At 44.2% G+C, this 11369-nt stretch overlaps 1 protein-coding gene across 1 annotated transcript in view; it reads left to right on the top strand.

Annotated features, from left to right (window-relative positions):
- The first annotated feature begins 641 nt into the window (after nt 1–641).
- SMC3 (structural maintenance of chromosomes 3) overlaps nt 642–11369 on the top strand; it is a 51646-nt gene continuing 40918 nt past the window's right edge. Inside the window, exons 1-3 of the mRNA XM_077823175.1 lie at nt 642–990; nt 9437–9512; nt 10946–10984. Coding sequence (XP_077679301.1) covers nt 976–990; nt 9437–9512; nt 10946–10984 — 130 coding nt within the window. The 5' untranslated portion in view covers nt 642–975. The remainder of the gene's footprint in view (nt 991–9436; nt 9513–10945; nt 10985–11369) is intronic.

The following is an 11369-nucleotide window of genomic DNA, read 5'->3' as shown; positions in this document are numbered from 1 at the left end:
TTGTGCTCCCACATAGGAACCCTCCTATACAACCATCCCCCTGTCACCCCATAGCAGCCCTATGGGAACCCTCCCATACAGCCACCCTGTGATCCCATAGTGCCCCCCTATGGGAACCCTTCTATATAGCCATCCCCATCTCCCCACAGCACTCGGTATGGGAACCCTCCCATACAATCACCCTGTGACTCCATAGTGCATCCTGTGGAAACCCTCCCGTACAGCCATCCCCCTGCCAAGCCCCCACCCATTGTGGCCCCCCAATAGGAACCCTTCTATACAACCATCCCCCTGTCACCCCAAAGTGCCCCCCTATGGGAACCCTCCTATACAATCATCCCCCTGTCACCCCATAGTACCCCCCTATGGGAACCCTCCTATACAGCCACCCTGTCACCCCATAGTACCCCCCTATGGGAACCCTCCTATACAGCTATCCCCCTGCCACCCCATAGGCGATGCCCCCATACAGCCATCCCCTGTCACTCCCACCCCATAGCACCCCCTGGGGGAACCGTCCCCTACAGCCATCTCCTGCCACCTCCCCGCCCACCCCCTATCTCCATCTCCCTTCTCTCAGCCCCCGGCTCCGCCTGCACTTGCCTTTGGCGCCCAACCCTGACCCTAGCGGACGGCACCACCTGTCGCACCCGGGCGGGGGTGTGAGGAGCGGACCTGAATGTGTCCACTCGCTCGCTTCCCAGCGCTGGGCTGGGACGGGAGCGCAGTCTTGGGGTGTAAGTGAGCGGCACCCCCGCAACCTTCGCTGCCGTGCCCGTCTCGGCCCTGCCCCTGCCGCCCCTGCTCCACATCCCGAGTGGTCCGCTCCGAGGGGAGGCGGCCATTTTGTTTGTGTGTGGGCTGACGAGCGGGCTCGGGCTGCCGCGCCGCGAGGAGGCGGGGGAGGCTGCGGGGAGGGAGCCGGGAGGCCGAGCGCGGCGGGGGCAGCCGCCGCCGCCCCCATCCTCCGGAGACATGTACATCAAGCAGGTAAGGCGGCGGGCTCCGCGCGGTCCCCCCTGCCGGGGAGAGGGCCTGGCCTGGGGAGCCGGGGGCGGCGGGGCCCAGGCCCTAGCAGGGGGGAGCGGCTCTGGGGTGAATGCCGGGCCCTGTTGTGGGGGCCTGGAGGGCTGTTGGCAGGGGAGAGCGCCTCCGGGCCCTCCCAGTGTCTTCTGCCGGCTGGGGCCCACCGGGTGCCGAAGCCCGCGTGGGTCGGTTCAGAGCTTGCTGCACGCCTGCTCGGCAGGGAGGTAGGGCTGGCGGGAAGAGGGGGGAATTGTACCCGGGCCCGGAGCTCAGCCCTTCCCCATAGCTCGATGTAACTAACGTCTGCGAAAAGAAGGAGAAGTGGGCGGGGCGGGCAGCCGACAAGATGTGCCTTTGAAGGGATGAGGAGGATGCTAGGCGGCCCAGCTGTGGCCGACTGTGCCCCGTGTAGTGGGGAGACAAGGTGGGTGGGGTAATGGTATTCATTGCAGGGGTTCTCAACCTTGTTCTGAGGCCCACCCGAAATGTTATAAAAACACCATGGCCCACCTGTGCCTATAAAAGCCAGGGCCGGTGTTAGGGGGTAGCAAGCAGGGCACTTGCCCGGGGCCCGCTACCATGGGGGGGGGCTTTCATGAAGCTAAGTTGCTCAGGCTTTGGCTTCTGCCCCAGGTGGTGGGGCCCCAGGTGGTGGGGCTGCGGGGTTAAGCCATGAACAGTGGGGCTTTGACTTTCTTCCCTGGGCCCTAGTGAGTCTAATGCCGGCCTTGCTTAGAGCACCCCCTGAATCCTGCTTGCAGCCCCCCAGGAGCCCCTGGACCACTGGTTGAGAACTGGTGATTTATTGGATCAACTTTTGTGGGTGAGCGAGACAAGCTTTTTAGGGCAGTTTAAAAGAAGAGCACAAAGCAAAGGGTGAAGAGGAGGCAGACATTGAGAAAAGAACATCAGATGTTAGTGGGAGCAAAATCATTCAGGCCCTTGAAAATAGAGATGTGTGAAGCCTCAGTGTGAGGCATACTGGTGACAAGTTCTATTCTGAGCATGACAGTGATTGAAATTTTATGCGACTGGGCAAGAGCTAAAGAATATTTGTGCGTCCCCCATACAGTCCGTGAAGTCTTGACTGGGGAATTATTCCAGATGGCAAGTAACTTGCTTAGTCTGTTTGACGACCGTGAGTGTTTTCAGATTACTTTATAGATAAAGTAGCTGGATGTCGAGATTGGAGTTATTCTTCCAAAATATGATAGACTAAGATAAAAAGGTGGATTTTTACAAAATATACTAGCTAATAATTTTAACCATCTTTTAAAAAAACACAACCCTATTCTAGACATACCTCATTGGGAACAAAGTATTGTTTGGAGGAAACAAACAATGTGTTACGTATTTGAGTGTTCACTAGTGCCATTCATTGAGGGTCTGGTGCTGGTTGGGGGATTTGTGGGCCAAGACTTTTCTAAGGACATTAAGAGGTGCTGGAATCATTGCTGATGTTTGTCAAGCTCTCCATTCAGGACTGCAAAATAAACCCACTTCTTTCAGAAAAAAAGTGTTTAGAGGCCTTCTCTCATTAAAACCATCTATTCAGACTGAGAAATTCTTAAATTGTTGCCGTCTCAGATTTGGGGGGGGGGGGGGATTGTTTATTAGGCAAATCCAGCAAAACCTGGAGTCCTTAGTTCTAAAACCAAACTAACTGGGTTAATAAAATTCAAGAGTAAACATGCCAGTTTTTTAAACTTTTCCTTGTAGGTCTAGTTTTCTAAACCTTTTATCATTTTGGTTGCTTCCCTCTGGACTCTCTCTCCAATTTATCTGCATCTTTTCTAAAGTGTGGTACCCAGAACTGGACACAGTACTCCAGCTGAGGTCTCACCAGTGTCGAGTGGAGCGGGTCTTACATACAACTCTTCTGTTAATACGCTTTAGAATATTAACCTTTTTTGCAGCTGCATCACATTAACTCATGTTCAATTTGTGATCCCCTGGAATCCACAGAGGCTTCACAGTAGTACTGCCACCTAGCCAGCTACTCCCCATTTTGTAATTAAGAAGGAAAAATCAGATGCACAAGTGTAATTCTTTGCACTTTAATTCTAATCCTGTCTTGCAAAGTGCTTGCTAGCAATCCTTCTCGGCTTGGTGTCATTTGCAAATTTTATAAGCATACTCTCCAGTCCATTATTCAAGTCATTAATAAAAATATTGACTTCTGATGGATGCAGGACAGACCACTTTGGGACCCTACTAGATACACTCCCAGTTTGACAGCAAACCATTGATAACTACTCTTTGAGTGTGGTCTTTCAGTTACAGAATCATAGAACTGGAAGGGACCTTGAGAGGTCGTCTAGTCCAGTCCCCTGCACTTGTGGCAGGACTAATTATTGAGATCATTCCTGACAGGTGTTTGTCTAACCTGCTTTTAAAAATATCCAATGATGGAGATTCTACGACCTCCTTAGGCAATTTATTAGAGTGCTTAACCACCCTGACAGTTAGGAAGTTTTTCCTAATGTCCAACCTAAACTGCCCTTGCTGTAATTTAAGCCCATTGCTTCTAGTCCTATCCTCAGAGGCTAAGAAAAACAATTTTTATTCCTCCTCCTTGTAATAACCTTTTACATACTTAAAAACTGTTATCATGTCCCCTCTCAGTCTTCTCTTTTCCAGACTAAACAAACCCAGTTTCTTCAATCTTCCCTCATAGGTCATCTTTTCTAGACCTTTAATCGTTTTTGTTGCTCTTCTCTGGACTCTCTCCAAGTTGGCCACATCCTTCCTGAAATGTGGTGCCCAGAACTAGACACAATACTCCAGTTGAGGCCTAACCAGAGCGGACAAATTACTTCTCATGTCTTGCTTACAACACTCCTGCTAATACATCCCAGAATGATGTTTGTTTTTTTTGTTTTTTTTTTTAAACAGTGGTACACTGTTGACTCATATTTAGCTTGTGGTCCACTATGACCCCCAGACCCCTTTCCGCAGTACTCCTTCCTAGGCAGTCATTTCCCATTTTGTATGTGTGCAACTGATTATTGCTTCCTAAATGGAGTACTTTGCATTTGTCCTTATTGAATTTCATCCTGTTTACTTCAGACCATTTCTCCAGTTTGTCCAGATCATTTTGAATTTTAATCCTGTCCTCCAAAGCACTTGAAATCCCTCCCAGCTTGGTATCATACGCAAAGTTTGTAAGTGTACTCTGTATGCCATTATCTAAATCATTGGTGAAGATATTGAACAGAACTGGACCCAGAACTGATCCCTGCGAGACCCTGCTTGTGCCCTTCCAGCATGACTGTGAACCACTGATAACTACTCTCTGGGAAGGGTTTTCCAACCAGTTTTGCACCCACCTTTTAGTATCTCCATCTAGGTTGCATTTCCCTAGTTTTATGAGAAGGTCATGTGGGACAGTCTCAGAAGCTTTACTAAAATCCACCCCCCTTATAGTAATTTCATCAAGACCAGATTTCCCTAGGTTCCTTATGAGAATGTCCTGTGGGGCTGTGTCAAAAAGCCTGATTGAAATCTAGTCCTTTTCCCCTATCCACTTGGCCAGGAACCCTGTAAAAGAATATTTCAGATCTATCCGTTACCTTTGCAACTGTTGTGGTGTTGATTCACTTGTTACCCTAGCACAGGGACATGTGATGTTTAGTGGCTACATTTCTTTCTTTTTGAGATGGGCCAAAGAGTAGTTAGTACTGAGCTATTTCCCATCTTCCCTGAGGGATGTGTTGTGTGAGGGTTCCATTTTGTTACCTCTCCCCTTCCCATTTTGTATGTGGCTGTTAATAAGAAGGTACTGGCTATGGTGTCTTAGTATGTTGGAGAATATTAGTTTGATATTTAAACTTCATTGACTGGGTCAGATGAGAAAGTGACTTACTCAGTGCTTAACAGTGATTGAAGCCTGAATGTCTGTATCTCTGTATGTTAATCCATAGAAGACTTTATACAGTGGGAGATGTAGCCAGAGGAATGGTCAAGATTGTGTCATTTTTCCTGAATGAAGGGTATACATGCTGTTTCTCAGGTTTTCAATTTAATGGTCTGGTATCACCAATTTTTCTGGATATCCAGATAACTAGCTGTAGTTGCCAGTAGTGATGTGTGGTGTTTGTGCTCTGCAGATGAAGAATAAATTTCTTCTGTGAGAGGGCCAACTATCTGATTTCTTGTGAAGTTTTGGTCTTAACCTCTAAGTCCCTATATGTGTTGTGTCCTGTCTGCCTTAGGGATTGCTTCACTTTGTCTGATATCAGTGGAGTTATAATCGGAAGTATCCAAGCTTACAGCACATGAATTTAAACAAGAGTTGTTTTCCATGAAGAGTCCTTGATTCATAAACTCAGACTTACCCCTGCTGTTTGACAGAGGCTTTTAAAAAAAATAATTAAAGAATGAATTAGGCCATTCTCTTCCCTCCCCCATCTTCCCAATTCTTTGTCTTGTCTATTAAGCCTATAAGCTTTTGGCAGTAGGAGTGTCTTCTATTCTGTTTGTACAGTTCATAGCACAATGGGGTCTTTAGGTGCTACTGGAATACATGAGCTTTGCAGCATTTATTGTATTTTATCAGGATTTTTCAGGGTAGAATTTGAATGGGAGTTTTGTAGTAGAAGGAAAGATTGTTTTGGCATGTCAAGAGGATTTTTCTAGTCTTTTTAATCTCATGAATTTGTATGCGTTTTTGATGATTGTATGTATGGTGCCTAAGTCCCAGAATAGGTGCTTTTTATCAATTTTGAATAAATACGCAGGGATGCTGGGGTCAGAATACTGGAAAGGAAGATGCCAACAAAACTATTCTGCTTAGAAGCAGTTTTGCTTATATAATCTATTTCTTCTTTTCTTCAGTAGTGAGAATATTAGTAGGAAAACAGTATTGGTGTTTAATAGCTCATCTGTTCCTACTAGGGTGACCAACTTTCTCATTTGTGAAAATCGGACACTGAGCACTGGAACCAGTCCCTCCCCCCGCTCCTCTTCCCCCACCTTTAGTGGATGCTCTCTCCACCTCCCTCCCCCTGCCAGCTGAGCAGAGCTCTGGGGGTGGGGTGACTGGGGCAGGGCGGTGGAGGGAGAACCATGCTACAGGGGTGGAGGGGTAACTGCGGCAGGGTGAGGGAGGGAGAGCCACGCTTGGGGCAGGACGTGGGAGCTTCCAGTACCTCTCTTCCAGAGCCGTTCCTGTGTGCTCCTCCAGGCTCCAGCAGCAGCTGCTGCTCTTCCTGCCCTCTGGCAGCAGAAGATGGTTACCGTGCTGACTGGACACTTATCAGGTTCCCTTTTCAACTGGACTTTCCGGTCGAAAATTGGATATCTGGCAGCCCTAGCTCCTACCCATAGTTATAATTACCTATTTGAGACACAATTACAATTTTCAATTGAGGGAATAAGCTAGAGGGAGGAAGATGAAAACAACACCAGCGCTGTTTCTCCTACAAGTATTCTCCCTAAAAACTAGGCTGGAGAAATGTAATTTTTTAAAAGTGGGTTCTATAGTTTTCCCTCATGTCCTCCTTTTTGTCTCTCACTTCACCCAGTCTTGTATTAGGCAGACATGGGGAGAGTTAAAGACATTAGGCTTACTGGGGAGAGTTAAAGGAGTCTCCTGATGGTGTCCCTAGCCTCTGTTTGCCAGAAGCTGAGAATGGGTTACAGGGGATGGATCACTTGATGATTACCTGTTCTGTTCATTCCCTCTGAAGCATTGGCCACTGTTGGAAGACAGGATACTGGGCTAGATGGGCATTTGGTCTGACCCAGTGTGGCCGTTCTTATGTGCTTTTGTGATTGGAGGGGTTTGCTTGAGATAGACATATACTCCAAAAGCTAGCTGAGTTTTTCTGGTATGCAGAGCCAGTTTTAAGATACAAATACTCTATGTACTATATTTTACTTCAGCTTACCAGACTGAAATCTCCACTACATACAAAGAAAAAAAATGTGGAACTGACAGAGTATCTGAATTTTGCAGTGTTGTTGTAGCTGTGTTGGTCCCAGGATATGAGAGAGACAAGGTGAATGAAGTAATGTCCTTCACCTGTAGAAATTGGTCCAAAAAATTTAAGCTTTTTAGCTACACAGAGCTTTTCTTCAGGTTTAGGAAGGGTAGTCAGAGGGCTGGTCTACACTGCCGCTTAAGTTGATGTAAATTAAGTCGCTCAGGGGGGTGACAAAATCACCCCTTGAGCTACGTAGCTTACATCGACCTACACGTGTCTACACTGCGTGTCTACACTGCGTTATGTTGGCAGGAGATGCTCTCCCGCCGACCTAGCTTCCGCCTCTCAGGGAGGCGGAGTACTGAAGTTGATGGGAGAGTGCTTTCCCATTGACTTATTGTGTCTTCACCAGACCCGCTAAATCGATACCACTGCATCGATTGCAGCCGCGCTGTGGCCAGTGTAGACGAGCCCAGAGTGTCACAGCTAAATAGAAGATGGAACAGATTGTTTAGCATAAATAGTTAACACGCAGTCTAAGGGACCATTCATGAAGAAAATCTGCCATCTATAGCCTGGCCCTGAGATACCACAGAATAATCTCCAAGGAGAAAGTCTGCGATACACCCTGTAACACAGGGGCGGGCAAACTTTTTGGCCTGAGGGCCACATTGGGTTTCAGAAATTGTATAGAGGGCTGGTTAGGGGAGGCTGTGCCAAGCTGTGCCTCCGCCCCCTGACGCCCCCTCCTCCCCCCAGGACTCCTGCCCCGTCCAACCCCCCCCCATTCCCTGACTGCCCCCCCGGACCCCTACTCTCATTCAACCCCCCCATTCCCTGCCCTCCAACCGCTCTGACCCCATCCATATCCCTGACCACCACCCCGAACTCCCCTGCCCTCTATCCACCCCCCCCTGCTCCCTGCCCCCTTACCACGCAACACAGAGCACTGGTGGCTGGCGGTGCTACAGCTGTGCCGCCCAGAGCGTTGTGCCGGTGTAGTGTAGTAAATTGCTCTCCGTAACTGCTACCAGTAGCACACTCCTACGCGGAGCAGTTCAATATGATCTTTCAAGATCCATGGGTCCTACATATGCCTATCATTACCTGTGCACTAAATGTCCCAATAAAAAATGTGTGGGTGAAACCAGACAGTCAGTATGCACTTGAATGAACTCACACAGAAATATAAGACAAAAGCACTATGTCACCTGTGGGCAAACACTTTTCACAAAATGATCACTCCGTATCTGACCTCTCAGTCCTCATCCTCAAAGGAAACCTGCACAACATCTTCAAAAGATGAGCTTTGGAACTTAAATTAATAATTCTCTGGTAGATACTAAAAATCATGGGATTAATAACGACACTGGATTTATGGCTTATTACAATAATCTGTAACCTATTAACTCCCCTTTTTGTCCTATGGCTGCCGGGGTGTTAACAGGCAACTTCTCCTTGAATGGTCCTTTAGAGTATATGTTAAATATTTATGTATAACAAGCTGAGTACCTTTCCCAGACCTGGAGAACCATTCTGTGCAGCGAAAGCTTGTCTCTTCACCAACAGGATTTAGTCCAATAAAAGATATTACTGCTCCCACCTTGTGTCTCTAATAGATCTGAGAGATATTTCTGAATTTACCGATTTGTGTCTCACCTTCAGTTAATCCCTTTCCTGTAGTTTTTGTGCGTATGTACTAAGTGAGCTCATTGGGACAAAGACCTTTTTCTTCCTGGCTGGAAAATACTTGGACTACTAGCACTATGTAAATGCACATTTTCACAAAAAGGTTAACATAAATGGTAGAAAAGGAAGACTGATTTTATTCCATTTGAAACTGGCAGCCTTCTTAACGTTGAGAGGTTTTGATCTTGCTCACCAGTTTTAGCACTACACGCCAAAAAAGCTTACTGAGCATGTTTGTCTACTTCCTATATAGAAATAGGTCTGTAGTCTATAATTTTTACATGCAGCCACTGCTCTGCTTAGAGCTTGCAAGTTGAACTCTTATGCTAAATATGCTAATTGGGGTATGAAATTAATTAAAAAAAAACATTCCTGTCCTGCTAGAACTGAGCCCTTTACTTTTTTTACTCTAATCTGTCATTGTAAGTACATCCTTTCATGTTGCTTTATGCTGTGACAGCAAGGTTGAGTTTATTTGAATATTTCCTTATTTATTATTCTTTGACCTAAATGTGTACAAGTGTACCTTCTATGATAGAGAAAAGCTACTCATAAACTTACATTGGTTTTGTTTTGTTTTTTGAAATCTCACCCTTAATTTCTTAAAATGTACTTGGATCTGAACTGCAAGACCGGAAAGAAAAAATGACTAAATGTATTGTGATTTTTAAAAAAAATAGAAACCTATTCATTTGAGTTACAAATTTAAAATCTTGTACCTCTTTAAAAAAAAACAAACAAACCTAACTTAGTTTTCTTGATTTTTAAGATTATTTTATTTGTTTATCCATCAGGTGATCATTCAGGGATTTCGAAGCTACAGAGATCAAACAATTGTAGATCCTTTCAGTTCAAAACACAATGTCATTGGTAAGTTCTTATAAACATATTACAGTATGAACTATCATTACCTCATTTTTTATCAAGGGTCAAGTCAGTGGTCTTTATGATTTTTGAGAACCCTTCAGATTTCAGAGGCAGTTGTGTACATATTAACTAAATTTGAAACTGTTCTCTCCAGTAATGTCAGATACGTATTACAGGAAGAATTATTATAATTTGCAGATAATTTAATTTTAATTTTGCCATAATGATTGTTCATTGGTTCTAATCTTGCAATAAGCTTCAGTATAGGATAGGTGGACCCCTCCACCTGTGCAGAGCTCCATTGAGGTCAGTGAGGCTCCACACAGACACAGAGGTTCACCTGCATGGAGCTTGTTGTAGGATCAGGGTTGTGGAATACTTGAACTGTGTCTCGTGAATTACATTCTGGATGTCTGGTAATACCTTCTAAGATTCAGTTTGATTAAAATACTTCGAGGGGTGTTACGTATTCTGCCACTTAAAAACTGACAGACTTGAAAGAAAAATGTCAAAAAATGAGTAGTAATATTGTGGTCAAATAATATTTGATGCTTCAAGTGTTAATATATACCAAAGTGCAAAATCTATCAGAAATGAGCTGTTGGTAATTTAATTGTATATTTAAAGGGCTGAGTGAATTCATTCGTGCACATTTAAAAAAATTTGTTAAATGACACTGTGCCTGCTTATGTCACATACATCTTGAGTCTCACCTCAATGAGAGTTTAAAAAAAAATCATCCAGACATTTGTTTTTAAAAGAAAAATGTTGTCTTACCATTATTTCTCTCTTAAAATGTCATATCAATGTGATAGGAATATTCACAGGTGTTGATTTGATTATAGGAAACTATTGTATATGTATTGGTGTAGACCTGTTGGCTTATACCAATAGTTTCAATGCTGGTTAAATATAATTAAAGCTGTACTCTTCTTGTCAGGTGCAAAGAAATGAATGCATCAGCAAGTTGAGGACTTAAATATTTGTATGTGTGGATCAGTCTCAAGATCTTGTAAAATATGAGGGATTGAAACTGAAGGATCTAAGAAATGGATCCAGGGTTAAAATTGATGTAACCTGGCCAAAAGTTAGTAGTAAAAATACAGAGAATGATTATTATAATAATCTGGATTGGTTTAATATCATAAATGTTTTGGGTATAAAATGCTCTATCATAGGTTTTGTAGATCATAGTAATGTCTCTGTTTTGGGGCAGGAGGGAACTGGGGCTAGGCGCCATTCTATCTTGTTCTGGTAATGACTCCCTGATCCATCCTGTAAAAGATGCTTTGATTCCTAGAAGGTTGTATTTTGTCTAGATCTACTAAAGTTGGATTCTTAAATTCATTGCTGAATTTTCATGTATTGCCATACCATTTAATTTATTTAAATTCATGAAAACTTCTGAATTTATAACTGTTACCTTTCATGTTTAGTGGGAAGAAATGGATCTGGGAAAAGTAACTTTTTCTATGGTATGTATTACTGTTGCTACATGTAACAACTAAATGATTGAAAAGCTGTAAACTTTTTTTCTTTCAGTTTTACATTATGCACTTATTTACTATTAAGTTTCCTTTGTATTTTTTTCACATTGCAAAAGAGGGGGGAAGGGGTGGGGAAATCTTTAAAAATAAGAAGACAGGAAAATCAGGCAAGTGTAATACCAGCGACTTTTTTAATACTTTTAATTGAGTAAATTCTAAGTTGTCTGTGTCATAAAAACAAACATCAGAGTATTTTAGGTGAGATCAGGTAGTTGTTCTGTGAGTCTTCGGCAGTTGTGATGCTTCCCCATTGTGCTTTATCATTTTTGACTGTAACTTGTGCGACGAGCAATATAGTGTAGATTGCTTACTA

Source organism: Eretmochelys imbricata, chromosome 7, assembly GCF_965152235.1.
Source record: "Eretmochelys imbricata isolate rEreImb1 chromosome 7, rEreImb1.hap1, whole genome shotgun sequence".
In the NCBI taxonomy this organism is placed as follows: Eukaryota; Metazoa; Chordata; order Testudines; family Cheloniidae; genus Eretmochelys; species Eretmochelys imbricata.
The sequence above is the reverse complement of the archived record's forward strand: the minus strand, read 5'-3'. Positions and strand labels throughout refer to the sequence as shown.